General features: G+C 41.8%; 1 protein-coding gene across 4 annotated transcripts in view; it reads right to left on the bottom strand.

Annotated features, from left to right (window-relative positions):
* The window catches only part of LOC109871724 (sodium- and chloride-dependent glycine transporter 1), an 84,034-nt gene that overhangs the window by 30,191 nt on the left and 31,721 nt on the right, over nucleotides 1-22,122 (bottom strand). The window contains exon 3 of one of the 4 annotated variants that reach the window (XM_020462690.2): nucleotides 9,400-9,502. The exons of 1 other annotated variant lie outside the window; for it this stretch is intronic. In XM_020462690.2, coding sequence (XP_020318279.1) covers nucleotides 9,400-9,441 — 42 coding nt within the window. In that variant the 5' untranslated portion in view covers nucleotides 9,442-9,502. Of the gene's footprint in view, nucleotides 1-8,556; nucleotides 8,839-9,399; nucleotides 9,503-22,122 lie in introns of those variants that run through there. 2 more of the 4 variants (XM_020462691.2, XM_020462695.2) reach the window with 2 other exon arrangements.

Genomic DNA, 22,122 nt, shown 5'->3' with positions numbered 1-22,122 from the left:
GTTATTGCTCAGAAGGGAAGACTTCCATCAATACAACACCCCCCCAACAACTCTCACATTGGAAGCTCAGTAGCCTAACACTCCTTCTACCATCCATTCTAACGGAGTTTGAATGTCATTTGAAAATAACTGAAGCTGATAAAAGACCAGGTTGTTATCGAACTTCAAATCAAAGTCAACCAAGAGTGACTAATACAGTCATTCCAATACCAATGTTTTAAAGTGGCACACGTAGATACCCTAGCTAACTAACTAACTTCACTTTGGAAGTAAACACGGGTGGGTTCAGTTGTACTCAACTGTGATTAAATAGACCTGGATCCTCAATGTCCTCAAATGCAGCATTATAAAATGTATGTGAGGTGAAAGTAATTCAACTAAAGACAGCGAGACTGTGGCTTCTCACCCGGCTAGCGGAGGGCCACATTCCTCCAGATCCCATTGGGCATGGTGTGAATACCTACTTTCCATGGTTGATTAATTAAGTGTAATGGTGAGTTGTCAGGAAAGACAGGGGAAAATTGGGCCCAGTCACAGCAAATGGGGTGCTTTGATGGCCTCCCAGAAGCAGGGGTCATCTCTGGGTTACATCACTCAAGCACTGCTTACAGTCACAATCACATCAAGATCCCCTGGGTAGCTGGCTGGAAGAGCTGATCCTATAGGCTACTGCATCATGGACAGCAAAACATGCCTTTCAATCATTAAACTAGGACTTTGTTTAGAATATCTGATAAAGTGTGCTTTAAAAGTTATTGAAAGTCATATCTTGGTCATACTGAATTTTGATTTAATTTCAAATTGTAGATATACATTTTTAATCAAATATTTGGATTGACAGTTTAACAGTTTTCTCCCCAAAAGCAACACATCAAATTTGAAAATAAAAACAAGCATATGCAAATTATTAGGCAAATAATCTGTACCAACCCATATCTACTTAACTTTATTAAACAACTATATAATTCAATTAAATATCCAATCACAATAAAAATCCCAATGAGACAGCATCAATTGTAGGCCCATATTATATTAAAAATACAAACTGAATGGATAAATACAAATCCCACAATACACTATGAATTGTTATGTCATCCAAGTACACCCCCCCCCCCCCCCCCCCCCCCCCAAAAAAAAATAGGCCTACATTCCAAAAACACTGCAATAGCCTTACCTTAAAAAGTTCCATAGTAACTGTTGGTCAACATACCCCTTATACACACCAATGGACTTCCTGTGGCTGAGCAACTTGAGTATCTGACTTATACTTAGGGAGGGTCTACCAGTGGTGTAACCATTAGTCAAAAATGTTTTGCAACAGAAACCGTTTACTCCAAATGGAAAACGTCCCTTCCCATTTTGTTCCGTTTGGTTCTGTTTGGTTCGTAGTGAACACACCCTAGGGCTCCATGTTACATCTAGCTACCCTTGCCTAGGAGTCTGGGGTGCAGTAGGAGTGGTTTCCAAGTCAGGAACCAAGTTCTAGGCAAAACAGCCAGTGACTAGCAACTACATCCTGTTTGTTGCAGTTAGACTTTTTTGGGAGGGATGGGTTGATTTAAAAATGCAAGACAGCATTAGGCTAATTAATAGCTATGAGTAATTGCCTTGACAGTTGACAATGTTAGTAGTTAAGTTGCCACTAGTCTCGGGTTGTCAGACTCATGTTCAAATCCAATACCTGGACGGATTTCTGCAGATAAAACAAAGGATTGCATGGCTGAGAGCTATAGACGCTCCTATAGAAAAAACTGTCCGTGTTAATTTGTGCAGACAACCAGGTCTCGCTTCAGCCACGCGGATCGCTTAACTAGATAATTAAATTACTGTGCACTGGGCCGTTAAGTGATGCGGGAGACAGCCTACGGAGCTATTGGCCAAAGCAAGCTGTTCACCTCCACCTCGCTCCCACAGTGAGAACCAACCGCACATACACTTAGAGAATCCTTTAATCACACACATACTGTATAGACAAACACACACCGTATCCCATCTCATCCCCAGATCCATCCCTCTCTCTCCCTAACACAAATATTCAGTTGACATCAAATATATCATAAACTCCTTTTTATGACAATTCACCCAGCAATACTTTGAACTCCATCGCGATTGACAAAGCAGTCAGCTACATGTAACTGACCACACTGCTCAACCATGAATGAGCATTGTTCTTTGGTCATCATTTGACTGTATAGCTTTGAGCTACAGTACACTTTAAAACAGACATCCCATGTTATTCCAGAAAACTGACAATGTAGACATCAGACAAGGCAGACTACATTTACAGTAGTATTTGACAAAAACTTAAAGGCTGACTTTACCAATTCAATTCAAGGCAGGGTGAGGCAATTCATCATTATAACAGTACTCTCGAGAATTTCAGGATTACATAAATTGACCAAGTTTAGTCACTCCTTAAACAAGAGAATGCAATACTGTATGATAAGGACATAAACATCTTAAAAGTCTGTTAGCATCAGGTCCTGACAGCCTCCCTTCATCACTCACACGAGGTCTGGTTTAGTACGCTGGGAGCAGGGGAGGTCAGTTTATCATTTTAAAGAAAACCACAGATATTATTTGGGGTTTAGTTCAGCCAGTACCCAATAGACAATAACATGCAGGTAAGCACATCAACTAGACTAACTATGCTGAATTATAGAGAACTTCTCAATGAGATGACTGGAAGTCTAACATCACTTTGAGAGTGTGCTGGGCCTATCAACATCTGCACCAATGACTTTTCAGAAATATCTTCAGCCAACTACATCCTAGATGTGTTGCACAATCTGTTTGTAAGATGTTTAGCTGAGAGAGATGAGCATTCAACCCAAAAATCAGGTTGAGAGGAGACGGAGACTTCTCTTTCCATGCTTTTTCCTTCCATTCGTGACAGTCCTAAATCTGAGCCTCTTCCAAGCCGTGCTCCCTGTCTCCAGGGCATGGTCTGTCATATCATTAACAACACTGCACCGTAGATCAAGACACTGAGCTGTGGTAGAGAAGTCATGAGACTCTACTGTATGCTAGGGTACTCTATTTCAAGTTCCTAGGCCATTCACACTGAACCTGACCTGCCAATTTATGTGTCCCAAATGACACCCTGTTCCCTATGGGCACTGGTCAAAAGAAGTGCACTACATAGGGAATAGGGTGCCATTTTGGACTCATACAATGCCTCCAAAGGTCCGGAGCCTGAGGAAATAGAGCAGTACAACCAACCTTCTAGTCACCTAGCTCTCACACACTTAACACACTGACACACTTCTCTTGAACCTATTAAACCTTATTCTTTAATGTCTGCACCAAATACGGGATTTGAATAAGCACAGGACCATCTAATCGGAAAGACCTATGTTTTGATGATGGTCCACTGTGGTAAACTCAGAGTAAAGTGTGATAAATCCCCTTTCATCATGCAGCTGTCGTCAGCAGCCATAGCACTTTTAGCACAGACCAATTGCCAGCAAGTCATCCAGAGGAAATGCACTCACTGACATCCAGGCTAATCAACCACTCAAAACATCAATGCTTAGAATGGAATGACACCCAACTAGTAACTGAATCCACTTCACAACATCCAGTGGAGACAAAAGAAGTCCCATATGGCCTTTTCAAACGAAGTCTGTTATATTCCACAAAAAAATAGGAAGAGTGCCTCACTGTTAGAGTATGCACGTCGAACATCTCATTCTATAAGCATGGGCATTAATATGGAGTTGGTCCCCCCTTTGCTGCTATAACAGCCTCCACTCTTCTGGGAAGGCTTTCCACTAGGTGTTGGAACATTGCTGCAGGGACTTGCATCCATTCAGCCACAAGAGCATTAGTGAGGTCGGACACTGATGTTGGGTGATTAGGCCTGGCTCGCAGTCGGCATTCCAATTCATTGCCAAAGGTGTTACATGGAGTTGAGGTCAGGGCTCTGTGCAGGCCAGTCAAGTTCTTCCACACCGATCTTGACAAACCATTCCTGTACGGACCTCACTGTGCACAGGGGCATTGTCATGCTGAAACAAGAAAAGGCCTTCCCCAAACTGTTGGAACAAAGTTGAGTAAAGTACAGAATCGTCTAGAATGTCATTGTATGCTGTTGTGTTAAGATTTCCCTTTACTGGAGCTAAGAGGCCTAACCCGAACCATGAAAAACAGCCCCAGACCATTATTCCTCCTCCACCAAACTTTACAGTTGGCACTATGCACTGGGGCTTGTAGCGTTTTCCTGGCATCTGCCAAACGCAGATTCGTCCATCGGACTGCCAGATGGTGAAGGGTGACTCATCCCTCCAAAGAATGCGTTTCTACTGCTCCAGAGTCCAATGACGGCAAGCTTTACCCCACTCCAGCCGATGCTTGGCATTGCGTATGGTGATCTTAGGCTTGTGCAGCTGCTCGGCCATGGAAAGCTGCTCGACCATTTCATGAATCTCCCGACAAACCGTTAGTGCTGACATTGTTTCCAGAGGCAGTTTGAAACTCGGTAGTGAGTGTTGCAACCAAGGACAGACAGTTTTTACGCACTTCAGTACTCGGCGGTCCTGTTCTGTGAGCTTGTGTGGCCTACCGGTTCGTGGCTGAGCCGTTTTTGCTTCTAGACGTTTCCACTTCACAATACCAGCACTTACATTTGACCAGGGCAGCTCTAGCAGGGCAGAAATTTGACGAACTGACTTGTTGGAAAGGTAGCATCCTATGACGATGCCATGTTGAAAGTCACTGAGCTCTTCAGTACGGGCCATTATACTGTCAGTGTTTGTCTATGGAGATTGCATGGTGGTGTGGTTGATTTTATACACCTGTGAGCAGTGGGTGTGGCTGAAATCGCTGAACTCATTAACTTGAAGGGCTTTTGGCCATGTAGTGTATGGGGTTTGACACACAATAAGATTATTCACGGGTGGTTAAAGCTGCAATATGTAACTTTCTGGACGGCCAGACCAAATTCACATAGAAATGTTTGTTATAGATCTTCTCATTGAAAGTAAGTCTAAAAAGCGGTATATCTGTTCTATGTGTGCTATTTCTATGCTTCTCGCTCTTAAGTTTAGTTTTTGCGTCTTTTATTTTAGGTTTTGTACACCAGCTTCAAACAGCTGAAAATACACGATTTTGGGTTATTAAAAATATATTTCACAGCAATTTAGATGGTACAATGATTCTCCACATTGCATGTTTTGTCACACAAACAGACATTAGGCAAACTATTAGAATTTTAGCAACCAGGAAATGGCAGAGTGATTTCTGCATATTGCACTTTTAATGTTTACAAGAATCCATATTCTTGGTGGAATGTGACAGTTCAGGAATGTTATGACCATCTTAAGAACTAGGCCTAGATGTCTGTACTCAGCTAAATGATTTAACACCGATTACCAGACATATCAATCGCTGCTATTGTTGTATATTGTTTATCGTTGTCATGCTAGCTAGGTGACCACACTGAGAAAAGTTATATTATGTTTGAAAATCCCCTAAACCAACTATTTCTTACATAGAAGGAAACTCAAACTTCACAGTGGGCGGTCGGATCTGCATTTCTTATTTTATCTGCAATATGTCTGCAGGTCAGATTAAACCAGCCTGAACGCCATATAGTGTCCCAAATAGCACCCTATTCCCTATATACTGTAGGCCTAATGCACTATAAGGAGAGTAGGGTGCCTTTTGGGGATGAAGCCTAGGTCCGCTAGGTCTTCATACTGATCTCAATAGCAGTGAATTATTAGATCGTTTCTATACATCAGTGAGACTATAGAACACTCAACAATGGTCTGTGGCACGGCCAGGCTGCACCCAGCCAGCCAGGCTGTGTTGTACTGCAGTGTGGGGCTAGCTTCCTTCCCTCTCCTCTCCTCTCCTCGCTGCCAGCTGTGCGTCCAGGAGCACAACATGCCTGGAGACAGAGCCCACAGCACTGGGAGAGCCAGAGGCCCCGAGCACACATATGTCTGTGCACTCGCCCCTCAGCTGCCTGCCCTCGATCTCTCCCTGCGTGTAAACACTCCAACCACTGACTTCCGCTCCATATACTGGCCCTCTCAACACCACCTGCACCCAGTTGGAAGCGCTGAAAATAGGCTGGGAAAAATGGGGAAATGAATGTTCAATTGGAGTCGGATGTGCTTCAAATGCGAAAGCCACTAATTTAGCTAATTTAACACCCATTGCTTACCAAAAACATAAGTACATTTTTACAGTAACCAGGCCTAAATAGTTCTGTTGGGTATTTTAAATGAATCCCATCGTTTCAGAGAATCCTCTTCATTCATTAATTTATCCTCCAGAATAAGAAGCAATTGGTGAAAGAACATATTTGAATGAGGAGGGATATTTTTACAGGAGTTAATCATCTTATTACAGTGTTACAGAATTAGTCTAACATTGCAGCCAAACTGCTCTGCAGGGTATTGAAGTTAAATATGCAGTACAATAACATAACAGAGCCATACCCTGATTTAGGAACAACAGTAATCTGCTCCAAAGCCTCCAAGGGAAAATAATATCTGCTTTTTAACTCTGCAGCTCTCATTAGCTTTCTGGCATTGCCTTTCACGATCTAGCAAATCTGTTTCTGTATAGTGAAATCATTTGGGTCAATCATTCCAAGCTATGTTTTCAACTGCAATATGTTCTTGTCCAATCGGAAACGGTTCGGACAATTTAAAGAGACTTCTGTGTCGTGATATCGATGCTATATCTAGGCACTTACTTCAAGGCACAAAATCAGCCCACTACAATTCAGTAAAGAAAAAAGAAAGACCAATACATGAGAATTACGTGTGGTCAAATCTTTACATCAAAATCTATGTATAAATCTTGCAAATTGAGCCTATGCCCAAACTACAATCTGTCAATCTCCGGACCCGGCAACAATTTCAAGCAGATTTCAAGCAATGTCACCATCAAATGAAACCAAACTGTCTTTATGAAACCAAGGGATGACGTTAGAGTGCCATGACATTTTTCCTGATTGTGAAAGGCTGTCAGACTAAGTCAGAGGTGCCTACACTAGCCTACCATGCAATTACCACATCCTTCTGAAGTTCTTATTACTTCAATTATCACTCGAGCATGCTTTACAATCACAGATGACCTTAGACAATTGTATTCCTAACAGCGGGGTCAAACTACTGCAGAGAATTCACGTAGGCTAGACCGGCTCCTTTATGAATAAGGAAATGGGATACCTGCTGAAAAAGTGTTTTCATAATAATATATGGTATTTAGCAGATGGTTTAATCCAAAGTGACTTACAGTCATGTGTGCATAAACCTTTTACCTATGGGTAGTCCCGGGAATCAAACCCACTATCCAAGCGTTGCGAGCCATTATCTACCAACTGAGATACAGAGGACAGCAGTAGCCTAAACCATAAAAGTAAAGCAATAGAAAAAGTCACATCCCCTTTGGTACAGAGAGAGTCACTTATGACACATGATAGTCAGTCAGGGGAGCGAGGCAGTGCAGTAGGTAGGTAGGTAGCTGTCCTATACAAAGCGACAAGGCTCTGTCTGTCTGTCTGAAGGGTCTGCCGTGTCAGGTGCACCTGATCCTAGAGCTCTCTTTGTGACCCATCATCCTGTCAGATAAACCAGTCGACACAGGACAGCAGTAGTTCACCTCTAACAACTACTGTAACTTATTCAATGGGACTTCTCAGTATAACGTCAACATAAAACGGCAATCATCGCCAACGGCTTTGTAAGCAATTCACCAATCAAACAGTATGTGGTCTTTATTCACTTTTAGGAATATGTCTATAGCAATGTGACACATACATTTTCCAGCAGAAATACATTACCAGGTAGACTCTGATGTTAATGCTATCTGAAACCTGAACCTTCTGAAGAACACAATATCAAATAGATTCTAGAGTATGTCACATACCAGGACTGAATCAGAGGGACATTGCATCATTCAAAATAACTGTACAAACATTGATTGCATCCTTTGTCACATGCACCAAGGGCCATCCCTTCATCTGAGTAAATAGAGGCTGTTTCGCCCTACATCAAATCTGTATCCATCCTAACAAGGGGGCGACGGGAGGCGAGGCGCTCAATGAAAGTGAACGATAAGAACAGTCTGCAAACAGGGCATAGGGAACTCAACGTTCTAAATGAACTGTTTGTGGACACACTAGACAAATGGATAGGATGTTCAGTATCAGCAAGCAGAACAAGAAAAGATACATTGAGAACAGCCAAGCCTAAAATTAGACCAAATAGATAAGCGTCATACCTAACAGGCCATGAGCCTTTTAGGAGAGTTTTATCAATGAATATTGGCTTGACAACTTTGTGGTGCAACATGCAACATTTTTGTTTCCATTGTAAATGAAGAATTGTTCTACAGATGAGAAATCTAGATGACTCCTTGTCAACCCTTTAAGTTCCCCTACACTTCTAGGAGCACGGTACATTCATTTAGATGCATGGCTCGGACAAATTTGCATTACATTAACTTCACACACACACACCAAAACAGGGGGCATACACACGTACAAACAAAATATATATCTCTGAAAAAATAGGGCTAAATTAAAGCTTTACCTACCGCGAGCAACACCATTTTTTTTATCTTCATAGAAATGTTTCTTTAAAGTATGTGCAATGATCTCAGCGGTCCGTTTCCTTGTGTTTGTTACTGAACACTAGGAGGCTTGCTCAGTCTTCACAGCGGCCAACCAAAAGATGTGACAAGACTTGGCGCTCCACATAAATCGGCAAAGAACAAAGTGCCATAACGGATATCTATATATTTTATTTTAAACAAATCTTTTGGTGGAATTGTTTAACTGACAAGTCCCTTGGCCACTAAAGAGAGTGGCAAAGGAAGAGAGAAAAAAACATAAATATGAGCCAACCCCCCTTTTTAGGACACTTTTCCCTTTCCCACTCTGTCACTCTTTCACAGTTAGCCTGCCCACTTCCTTAGAAACTTTATCACACACCCCTCAGCCAGCACCACCAGAACTTCCCACTGCAATTAGTTATAAAAACTTTTCAGTCCAACCACACGTGGTCTGGTTTTTAAAGAGTTGTATCCCCCTTCTCACGTGGTATGGGGGCTATTGAGTCGTCACAGACCCCCTGAATGATCGCCGAAAAATAAGGCGGTCCAGACAATAGGTCGTCTTGATTCATTCAATTCTTTCAGGACCTTGTACCGTCGTCCGGGCAGCTCCACACAATTGCTGCTTTGATAGTTTGGATAAACTCACTCTCTCTGTTTAATCTAAAAAATCCAATCCATAATTTTTTTTTTAACAGTTAACTCTCCAAGGTTTTCTCCACGAGTCGACAAAATTACAACATTTTGCTAGAGATCATTGGTATCACATACATCTGTGTATCAAACAGGTCACAAGATGAAAATAATTTGTAAAAAGAAACTGACCTGGTCAGCTGTACAGGCTGCATTGCTGTTGGACTCTGACATGGTTTGATAGTGCCCAGTGGTTCTCTCGTTTCCACTCCTGAGTTCTTCATTCACACCTTTCCTTTCGGTTACGCAGAAAGAGGGGGGAAAAAAGAACAGCCTCTTTTTGCCCGGGGTTGATTAATGCCTGAATTATTTTCACCTCATTTCATCTGATGGAGTTCTGTTTCCTCTCCGCCTCTCTCAATCATTCGGCATGGTAGCGCTCTCTCTCCCTCCCCACTCTCACTCACCCTCCCTTCCTCCCCCTCTCTCGCTTTTATTGCCCTCCCTCTCTGTGTCCCCTTTCTGTTCTACTTCACGATTTCAGGAAAATGCCCCCCTCCCATTCCCAAAAAGACAGGAGAGATCCACAGCTTTTGCCTCTACCTCCACAATGAATGGGTTGTTGTCATTGCAGCACTTGGCTGCATACAGAGCGAGGGGAGCTGCTGGTTTAGCTGCCTGGAGTCAGGGCTCCTGCCAAACCTTCCTCAAGAGATGAAGGAAAAAGTGAGGAGCCGTGCGCTTCCACTGCACTCACTACCCTTGCTGTCTCTCCATTTCTTCCACTTGTTTTCAAGGCAGCTGCACCCAGACCACCAACACTCTCATTCATGAACACTTGACTCTCAAATCCTTGTCCCTTGACATTGCCAATTCCTCCCTGTATGTAGTGCAAAAGGCACAGGGGCACATACCTTCCTCACTGCCTACAACATGCTTGCAGGGTCCCCACCCACCCATTTTTAATTCATGCTCTTCCTCTTTTTTTCAGAGGTCCAAAGATACCATATTATTTGTGCTCTTGACAATGTATGGTCAACCTATACGTGACAAAGACAGCATTAAGTGAGAGAACTAGAATTGCATCACAATGTAAGGAAGGGTTCAACAAAATGCCAAAATGTGTCACAAAGGAGGCCTTTCAAAAACTCTGCTTTTGGCCAAGTCCTCCAAAGAGTATCCTGTTAGTGGTGTCAAAAGTTGACAGACACCTGGCATGGATCCTAATGGATGTTTGATAGTGGGGGACAATGGTGGCAACCGCTTCAGTGGATAGACTCCATGAGTAGGGCTGGCACAATTACCGTATAACCGTGTAACCGACGGTTATGGATGAAGATGTCATGAAAATAAAATAACCAACCCTGGCATTTTGACTGGTAAACTCATGGGTACACTTGCAATAGATAAATAGGTCAATCAAACTCAACCAAAACAATGTAATTGCCATGGAAATACGTGGGGGAAAGGGCCTTCTGTTTATATGTATTTTACACTATGTTGAGGTAAAAAATCAGAGTATAATGCTTTTAGGGATGTCAACCCCAACATATGTTCATGTCATTGTTACCAATCAACTGGATTACATTTTTAAATTAATTAGACTACCACTACCGATTTCTGTATACTAGCTATGCCAACCTGCTTATACGAACAGGAGTTAACATTGAGCAGTCACAAATAAATTCAAATCGGACTTAAGTGACCAGATTGTGGGCCTGTTATAATACATAAATCTTGATGGATTTGACAAATATCCACTTTGGTAAATCAGATTTGTTGAATTGTGCGCCAATCTGGTAAAAGAATGTCTACGTTCTACTGAGTCCTTTACCACATCTATGGTTGCCTGGTATTGTGATGCAATCATTTCCATGGTAATGTAGAATGTTCATTCAAATGATGATAACTGATGTGGCTCATGCTTTGGATATTTTTTGGTATGTCAGTTGAGTTGAATCAACAGATCACTGCACATATTTTACTTCCTGCTTTGCTCCTATAGTTACACTTGCAATACATGCCAGTCCACCCATTATGTCATCATTGACTTGAATGTGGACGCCGATCTATTCATTCTATTTCTATGGCAGGACATGCAGTCAGGAGTGTAGCTGAAGAGAAAATATGCCCCCCCCGCATTTCTTTGCTATTTGAACAGTTATTACGGTGACCGTAATAACTGTTATTACTGTTAATAACAGTTATTACGGTGACAGAAGGTACTGATTTCCCTGTCAGGGTTGGAACCTGACTTTACATTACAGATACATTACATTATGAGGTTGCATAAAGGCAAATTGCCACACCCTCATTGGAGGAAATGATGATGTACACACATCAGTTTAAAAAGGGAAGTAAACTAAGTTGGCTCACATAATAAAGTAGTTGTGCTATATTGCTTTTTTAAAGAGAAAAACGAATATTCCAACAATTACGCTACTATTAGCCAAATGTAATTTACGACATTTAAAATTAGATTAGCAGATACATTGCTTTTGAATTGAACAACATAGGGGCAAATTATGCTAGGAATAAAGCATAAATAAGAAATAAGTATTTGAACCAGTGGGGGCCCCAGGACAGAGTTTGGGAAACCCTGAGCTAGACGACAGCACACTTCCTGCATGCTCTTTAGTAGTACAGATCTGCAGACGAGCGAGTGTGTGGTGTGTGTGTGTGGGATAGTGGAATAAATTACACACATGTAGAGCTCCTCTGGGCTTCCATATGAGGCCCAGGCAGCCACGAGCGTGGCGGTGGGGGAGTTTGACACTGTAGGTCATTAGAAACTCTACAGGGGCCACAGCCAACTCCTATTAGTCAGACCAAGAATAGGTCAAATTTAATGAGGATTTTGCGATGCACTATTTTTCCTGCCGCTTATCAATAGTTGAACGGAGAGAGCTGTGTAGAGGGGTGACTATGACCAGGAAAAGAGACAAGAAAACTTACTATAAAAGCCAGTTGACATGTTGGGGAACTTGTTTTTCTAATTGTCCTTTTATGTCTGCTATTTAGCTCCATTTAGACATCACAGATGCCATGCTCTGTAATTGCCCGGATCTGTTCAAATCTTTTACTGCAGGAATGTAAATTGAAAATGTGAAACTAACATTCACACATAATGATTGCTATTTGGAATGGCATGGTCCAGTGTTTCCTCTAGAAAAATGTGTAGCAGTGCGTTGAAAAAATTAATTGAAATAAAACCACGCTGACACCATATTGGTAAAGTTATTTGTTGAAATGATTTGAACATATTGGACCATGCTTACAGTGCATTTGGAAAGTATTCAGACACCTTCCTTTTTCCACATTTTGTTACATTACAACCTTACTCTAAAACCTTACTCTAGAATTTAATTGTTTTTTTCCTCATCAATCTACACACAATACCCCATAATGACAAAGCCAAGAAAGGTTTTTAGAATTTTTTGCAAATGTATTAATTATAAATAACATAAATATTATTTCTGGACAAACTGAGCAATCAGGAGAGAAGGGCCTTGGTCAGGGAGGTGACCAAGAACCCGATGGTCACTCTGACAGAGATCCAGAGTTCATCTGTGGAGATATGAGAATCTTCCAGAAGGACAACCATCTCAGCAGGACTCCACCAATCAGGCCTTTATGGTGGAGTGGAAGTAAGTATTCAGACCCTTTACTCAGTGCTTTGTTGATGCACCTTTGGCAGCGATTACAGCCTCAAGTCTTCTTGGGTAAGGCGCTGCAAACTTGACACAACTGTATTTGTCCTAGTCTGAGGTCCTAAGCGTTCTGGAACAGGTTTTCATCAAGGATCTCTCTGTACTTTGTTCCATCTATCCTTTGATCCTGACTAAACTCTCAGTCCCTGCCACTGAAAAACATCTCCACAGCATGATGCTGCCACCACCATGTTTCACCGTAGGGATGGAGCCAGGTTTGCTCCAGAAGTGACGCTTGGCAATCTGGCCAAATAGTTAAAACTTGGTTTCATCAGACCAGAGAATCTTGTTTCTCATGGTCTGAGAGTCGTTAGGTGCCTTTTGGCAAATTCCAAGCATGCTGTCATGTGCCTTTTACTAAGGAGTGGCTTCCCTCTTGCAACTCTACCATAAAGGCCTGATTGGTGGAGTGCTGCAGAGATAGTTGTCCTTCTGGAAGGTTCTCATATCTCCACAGAGGAATTCTGGAGCTCTGTCAGAGTGACCATCGGGTTATTGGTCACTTCACTGACCAAGGCCCTTCTCCCGTAATTGTTCAGTTTGGCCGGGCGGCCAGCTCTAGGAAGAGTCTTGGTGGTTCCAAACTTCTTCCATTTAAGAGTCCACTGCGTTCTTGGGGACCTTCAATGCTGCAGACCTTTTCTGGTACCCTTCCCCAGATCTGTGCCTCGACACAATTCCTTCAAACTCATGGCTTGGTTTTTGCTCTGACATGTATTGTTAACTGTGGGACCTTATATTGACAGGTGTATGCCTTTTCAAATCCTGTCCTATCAATTTACCACAGGTGGACTCCAATCAAGTTGTTGAGACATCTCAAGGATGATCAATGTAAACAATTTCGAGTCTCATAGCAAAGAGTCTGAATACTTATGTAAGTAAGATATTTCTGTTTTCGCTTTGTCATTATGGGATATTGAGTGTAGATTGATGAAGAAAATGTTTAATTCAATCCATTTTAGAATAAGGCTGTAACGTAACAAAATGTGGAAAAAGTCAAGGGGCCTGAATACTTTCCGAATGCACTGTACAACCTATGTATGGTCCATATTATCAGGTATGCTATCAGCAATAAGCATTATCACCTGTAGCCCAACTGATGCAGCATAGTGGCTATAAATAAATAAAGTCTCAAACAAGGGGTAGCCTATCTGCACTTACCCTAGTGGGCCTAGGGTGACCTTTTAATTAGTTAGCATCCTATTGATGAATTGTATGTCCCAAACACTTGCTTAAACACAGTTAATATAATGTAGGCCGACCTGTAAGGGTCGTCTGGGGTAAACTTGCCACCCAGGGTACACTGCCTGTACTTCTCACAGAAACCACTTCCTGTCACAATTTCCCTGGGATACCCTTCTTTTTAACAAAGTCCATCAAAACTGCTGTTTTCCCAGCGATTGCAAGACTTGTTGTGCATTGATTGACTGACTGCTTGTTAGAATGCATGTTTCGCTCCCTATGGTACTCATAACTTGAACGCGCCTCGAGAGGAATATTTATTTACACACAACAACAAGCCGACTAGATCAATAGATAAACTATTCTACATAGGGTGTCGGATTTTTGTATTCATTACTCATTTTGTTTGCAGTGGAAAAGTAAATGTGGACTGTTCCAGCATAGTTCAACCTTCTGACTCCACAGATGATTGGGTAAACAGGTTAAACTAAACCTTTCATGGCACCTCCCTACTGGGCGTCAGTCATACCCGGGTCATACGCTGCCCATCACACACAACCCTGCTGCTAAGAATACATAGGCTAACCCTAACCCGCAAACGAGACAGGGAGACCGGGATCTCCCTGAGAACTCACCATCATCATCATCACTACACTTCTCATACTAATGATACTGAATATGGGAGTGGCGAGGGGGCAAGGTAAGGGGGGCCATTGGGACAGGACAACTTCCGACTAAGGCATGCAAGAATTTAGGAAGGATCGTCTGGCTGTGCACAGCCCATCAATGAGGCGGCCCGGCAGCCTGAGAAAAGCCCAGTTGCTATAGAGAGCAGGGGTAGGCCCCAGTCCTAATAGAGGAAGAGAGGGGGGGGGGTGGGGCTGCGTTGTGGATTAACACTGGATGTTCCATTTCAATTCTAAATTTGCAGTCTTTATTTCCTACTACGCTCCTATCAGAGAGTAGATCTCACCACATGCCAATTTCATTTGCTGAGAACATCTGAGTTCTAGTCTAGGCCATCGAATCTGCCAGCATTTTAAAAAAAATACTTTTTGGAAGGGTATGGCTAGCGTTATATCAGGTATAAGATAGAAAATCTCCCTATTATTACACAACAACATCTCAATCTTATTCAAACAAAACAAATCACTGAAGTGACACAGAACGGTCCCAGGACGGTTTGAAATGAGCCGCCTTTGGGACTCTTTCCTATTCAAAGCACGCTGCCTCTATTGACAAGCCAAACAAGGAACTTCAGTGTGGGCTAAATTACTACTGCTGACCAAACATGTCACTTTCGCAACTTACTGCCCTATTGATGTGCGGTTTCCGGATCGTATTCTCACTCAGTTGGTTTGCAGACTAGAGATACTGACGCGGACATGCACACACAAATATTGCAAAAGCAAGCGTAAACCAACATGCCTGTTACCCCACCGCTTGACACACAAAGCTTGTTGCTGATTTGAAATAATAGGAAAGCACACGCATAGAAAATCCATTTGTGAGCAATCTCATTCCGTTTTGAGTGAAACGTACACAACTGGGGTGCGTCGTAGTGGCCATGGCCAATGGTGCCGTCTCCGATCCTACATTTTAAAGGCCGTCCTCTTGGCGCAGAGACAACATTTCCTGCAATTCTACATATTGTGGCTTGGGGCGGAGAGAAAATGTTACAGTTTTAAAGCTAGTTTGATGCAATTGTACACATGTTGTCATGGGGATGAGAGGAAACTGCAATTTTAAAGCTAATTTCCTGCAACTCTACACATTTTGCCATGGCTTATGACTCAAACATGATAAGAAAATCAATAGGGGCCCCATGCCATGACATTTGGGGAATTTTAGATTTAGATAGTGATTGTTAGTTCTCAAAGATTATCTTATTTAAAAATATATAGCTCCATTTTCTTTTCTACATATTTTATATCTGGCTTTAGTTGTTTTAAGTTTACACTGAAAACGTTTTATCATCCCAAAAATGATTTCCCCTCCCCATAATCATATTTTTGGGCGTGCCGGCAATGAATATAGGGGAAACACTGAGCTTGAGCTGCCCTTGCTCAAAATGTAGGAATCATTCTTACCATTCTCCTCATTTTAACTGTTTTAGCAATACTGATTCGTTTTTTGCCCAAAGGTAACAATAGTCTAACTATTGGGATCAAAATAACTATTGATTATAATCTGCTCTCACTATACAGAATCTGAAACAGAACACATTTTAATACAGGTGTAGACAGGGTCACAGGGAAGCTTTTAGTAATCATTCCCAACATTATCATCGAGACCTCTCAGTAGATTGGTATGATGGATCTCTCGGTCTAGTCTTCTTCAGTGATACATCTAGTACCCAGTGCAGTGCTCAGAGATATTCAGCTCTTCCGTGGACATGGTAATGATGTTTGGTCCTATTAAATCCACCTGCATTTAGATTTCTGTCCATTATTGCAATTTACTTAATAGCTCATCACCTCTGATTAGTTTCACCTAAGTGATGGGGTGCGTGAAGGCTTGGTACAAGGAAAATTAGGATAACCCTACATTTTCTCAACAGTTCAGACTGAAAAACAGAAAAGTTACTAAAAATAGCTCTGGGTAATCTCTCTCGCCGGACAGACTAGGTAACGTGGAGGACAGAAAGCAGAGGTCAGAAACGGACCTTTTTTTGGCGCATCTGACAGCCTTTGTCCGGGCAACAAAAGGACAAATTCATGAAGCTATGGTCGGAAAACAACGTCCTAAGCTTTTCTTCCAGTTAGAAGAGTGAGTTCTGCTTAGCCTGGCAGCTTTCAGGGACACAGGAGAGCACTCTCTAACGCTTGGGTTAACATGAAGTTTTCATGATAATATCTCCCCTCCGTAATTTAGCTGGAAGGGCCCCAGCTGTTAATTCTTTATAAATAGAGTGTAGCTCAGATTGCCTCCAGGGAGAATGGGGCTCAGTGGAGTAGCTGGGGAACAAATCGGGCCAGATAAAGCACACAACATACACATTTTGACAAACATATGGGACCATTGCTGGGGATGAAAGTGAGGTACATGTGACTTTAGTTCACCTCACGTGGATTCACCAATGAGCAAATTAGAAGAGCAGCAGCAGAAATGGTTGCCGACCTGACTTTTTTGAGAAGTGATCGAAATTAAGAGGGCTTTATAGGGAAAAAACTCAATCCAAATATAATTTTTGTCTGAAATAGCTACCACAAGGTTAGTACATGTGCTTTTTCAAGAGTTTTTTAAATGTATTATTCACATGGGCTCAAAAGTAGAATTGACATTTGTTTGCATACATGCTAGCCACTGTAGGTAGGCCCCACTTAATTCTTCTTACGTACTTTCAGAACTTCGAAATCAGATAAAACCTTGTATAAAAGATAAACAAACAACTGATTTAACATTTGTGTTTAGTGACAACAAGGGTGAATGAAGGCCCTTTATCTAGATAGGTAAACAGAACTTGGTTGGTGGTTGTAGGATTTTATCTAGTATTTGAAATGATGCCAGATTTCTAGTAACATACATGTGTAAGGGACATAATGTATGTTAGTGAACGTGAAAAATGTAAAAAGAGACAAAAAAGCTTCATTCTAATCATTTCAAAATTCAATGTTTTGCTATGTGCTAGAAATGAAGACTTTTCTTTGTCAAGTCATGATAACAACTCAACAGAATAATTAGTTATATTAGTAAATGACTTCAAAACAATACCTTTTTTGAGAAATAATTAATATATTAGGCTACATGTGTATGCACATATTGCTAGTGCAATGGAACGTGAGCAAGAAAGAGCAAACTTTTGGAGATGCTTTCATAATAATATAATATACATAATATGAAGGCGGGTGTTCCTGTGAGGGAGCCCTGTGAACGACGGACCCCCCTTCGTCCCATGCCTATATCTCCCATTCACTAGACAAGGGGCAGAGCAGGTTGAGTTCAAGCGCAACAAATTACCTAAATATGGGGTGAAAAGCCTTTGAAGGACCTCAATTGGACCGTTGAAAATAATAATAATAAAAGAGATGAGAAGATTTAAGAGGCCTCGAGGGAACACAATGATCAACTGCTGTCCATAATTTCACAAAGTAGCCAGCGAAAGTGGGTCTCTCCCTTTTTCTTTTAACTTTGTTTATCCTTTATTTGGAAGGGGCTGCCATTAAACAGAAGAGAGAGGAAGAAAAGTAGGAAAAAACTACATTTTCAGCCTGAGTGGTTTCTTCAAATGAAATCTAAAGGCCGAAACTCAATGGGCCCTTTGGTTGGGGAAACTTTTTAAAGGAAGCGCAGCAGTGGACGTGTTTGGCATTTGGTGGCCCTTGTCCCCCCATTGTACCTTCGCCACAGTGGCTGCATTTTCCCTGGCTCGGCTTCTTGGTGCACTGCACTGTACAGTCAGAGGCTCAAACAAACAGAAATCATGTTTTGACTTCCCCTTTGCTCCGTCACATCTGTTCCCATGCCCCTGAAGGCAGCACAGTTGCACAGTTACAAAGATGTGAACACTCAAGCTAATTCAAGTGAATGACTGACGGCTCAATATGGTCCTCCTTACATAAGAAGGGAAGGAAAAGCTTTAAGCAGACTGAAGACGGACAGACGAACTTAAGCTTGCCACACGTTGTCTTTACACAAACTTCACATGGCAAGGCAATTATGTACAACATACAAGTCGTTTAGATCCTCTACGCCTCAATACTACACGAAATGTCTTGCCAGTTTTCCAAGGTGAGAATGTTAACAAGTAAGAAACAATGAAAGACAAACTACATCAATATTCGCGATATACTTATTTTTTCCCCTTTTTCATTGCTATGGAACAGACATTTCTGTATCACTTAGTCTGCAGGTAACCTACTGTAAACCATTTCATGGCAGAATGGTCCTTAACAGGGATGGCTCCTGTCCTATGGGACCCTGCAAAGAAGCCCACATTAGCAGGCAGCCCATGGGAAATACAACTCACTGCAGCACTACCCTAGAACCCAGGGGAGGGGGTGCAAGAAGTCACCACAGCTAACAGTCGCTCTGCTACTGATCTTTAGTCTTTCGTCTCTGACAGGCCAAGCAGAAATACCCCCGTCATTACCGGGCACAAATATGTTTTCAATGTCCGTTTCACATGCATTCTTTCTCTTCGCTTTCTTAGAGAAGTGTTTCCTAACCTCCAACAGCACACATTTCTGTTGTAGCCCCTGACAAACTCACCTGATTCAACTAATTGAAGGCTTGATGAGTTGACAAGTTGAATCAGGTGTGCTCGTCTGGTGCTACAACAAAAATGTATACTGTTGGGGGTACTGGAGGACTGGAGAGGGCAAACACTGTCTTAGACGATTACAGAAGAGGCACAACGACACGTGATGCGTGTCCCTTCCCCAACATATCCTCTCTCAATGCATAAGAGAGCTAGCTGTCTCGTAAAACTGTGCACCAAAACCTCATCCGGCTGCCAATTCAGGGAAAGTGAGTCCATACGCTATAAAAGATGCAGGAGAGCAATTCAGAAGATACGGCCTCTCTTAGAAAGGTTGTAAAGAGTCAGACTTGGGTTTCTAATGCACAATCCCAAGCAGAATAAGCAGCATGTCCATGGCAAGTAAGCTCTCAAATAGATAGAAAACTAGAAAGAGCAATTTTAGCAGTAAGTGAAAATACGTATACAACTACTAAAACGTCAATTACTGTAGGTTATGTATTAGAGGTCGACCGATTAATTGGAATGGACGATTAATTAGGGCCGATTTCAAGTTTTCATAACAATTGGAAATCTGTATTTTTGAACACCGATTTGTCATTTTTTTTTACACCTTTATTTAATCTTTATTTAACTAGGCAAGTCAGTTAAGAACACATTATTTTCAATGACGGCCTAGGAACGGTGGGTTAACTGCCTCGTTCAGGGTCAGAACGACAGATTTTCACCTTGTCAGCTCGGGGGATTCAATCTTGCAACCATACAGTTAACTAGTCCAATGCTATAACCACCTGCCTCTCGTTGCACTCCAGAAGGAGACTGCCTTTTACGCGAATGGAGTAAGCCAAGGTAAGTTGCTAGCTAGCATTAAACTTATCTTATAAAAAACAATCAATCAATCATAATCACTAGTTAACTACACATGGTTGATGATATTACTAGTTTATCTAGCGTGTCCTGCGTTGCATATAATCTGACTGAGCATACAAGTATCTGACTGAGCGGTGGTAGGCAGCAGCAGGCTCGTAAGCATTCATTAAACAGCACTTTCGTGCATTTTGCCAGCAGCTCTTCGTTGTGCGTCAAGCATTGCGCTGTTTATGACTTCAAGCCTATCAACTCCCGAGATTAGGCTAGTGTAACCGATGTGAAATGGCTAGCTAGTTAGCGGTGTGCGCGCTAATAGCGTTTCAAACGTCACTCGCTCTGAGACTTGGAGTGGTTGTTCCCCTTGCTCTGCATGGGTAACGCTGCTTCGAGGGTGGCTGTTGTCGTTGTGTTTCTGGTTCGAGCCCAGGGAGGAGCGAGGACTGGCAATACTAAAGTGGCAATACTAAAGTGCCTATAAGAACACCCGATAGTCAAAGGTATAAGAAATACAAATGGTACAGAGAGAAATAGTCCTATAATTCCTATAATAATTGAAGACTCATGTTAAAAGGAACCACCAGCTTTCATATGTTCTCATGTTCTGAGCAAGGAACTTAAACGTTAGCTTTCTTACATGGCACATATTGCACTTTTACTTTCTACTCCAACACTTTGTTTTTGCATTATTTAAACCAAATTGAACATGTTTCATTATTTATTTGAGGATACATTTATTTTATTGATGTATTATATTAAGTTAAAATAAGTGTTCATTCAGTATTGTTGTAATTGTCATTATTACAAAACAACAACAAAAATTGTCCGATTAATCGGTATCTGCTTTTTTGGTCCTCCAATAATCGGTATTGGCGGTGAAAAATCATAAATCGGTCGACCTCTATTATGTACAAGAACAAAACATTATAAATAAATCAGTAATACATCATGTCATAAAATCTAAAGATGGAGGCAATTCTACTGTATGTAATATAATACACTGTATGTAGGGGAGCCGTGGCAGTTATTGATGGCGGGAGAAGGGCTCGGTCCTGTGGAATGACTAGCATCACTGTCTGTCAGTGGAAGACAACAGACTCGGCCATGGGGACCGGAGCAGGGGGGAACCAATCACAAGAGGGGAGGGATTTTTGGAGGGATTTTTTTTGTGAGGGATTTTGTCTCTTTCTACTTTTGACTTCACGTTTAAACCTCAAGGTTTGACCTTACTCGTATGCTTTTTTCCTGTCCAGATAAGAGAAGTTTTACTATCTCTCTCTGTCCATTTCTCTGTTTTACTAACAGCAGTGTGAAATTTGAAAATGTTTACAGAGTGGTTTGATGACTAGGACTAGTAGGACTCACTTATAAAATACAATACAAATAATTTATGTGACTACTTGTGATCTTTATTTGCTTATTCTATAAGCTAACTGTATGTCAAATTGTCTTACAACTGTATAACCTTGGAACAACCTGCAAGAGCCAGTACATTTTTTCTAGGTATGTATTTTGTGTAAGATTTATCAAGTTACGCTAGTTCTCTGGAAAATTACATCATAACCTCTACAATTAAATGAATTAATCATTTAATTTAGCCCAGCAAGATGTGTAATTTATTACAGTTAAGGCAGTTTTAAAGTAGTGAGTAAGCTATATTTGAGTTCAGTGGAGAGTTTCTCTGTGGCCCTCAGCCAGGGACACACTGTTCAGACAATTACAGAAGTGGCTGCTGCGAAAGCCACCTCGGCCAAGTCAAACAATCAGCCTGCAGTATACCTGCTTGACAGACACATGGGTCCGGTTGGGTAAAGCCACCCAAGCTCCAGTTACTTCAGTACTAATACTGTGGCCAGGGGTGGCTGCTAGCCACTATCCCCAGTGTTCCCCAGTGTTCTCAGTAGTCAAAATCGAAAGGGATAAAGGCATGGAATGAAATATTAGGGATAGTCAAAA

The sequence above is a fragment of the Oncorhynchus kisutch genome, linkage group LG27 (genome assembly GCF_002021735.2).
Source record: "Oncorhynchus kisutch isolate 150728-3 linkage group LG27, Okis_V2, whole genome shotgun sequence".
NCBI lineage: Eukaryota > Metazoa > Chordata > Actinopteri > Salmoniformes > Salmonidae > Oncorhynchus > Oncorhynchus kisutch.
Note: the sequence above shows the minus strand (reverse complement) of the source record. Positions and strands in the feature narration are given on the sequence as shown.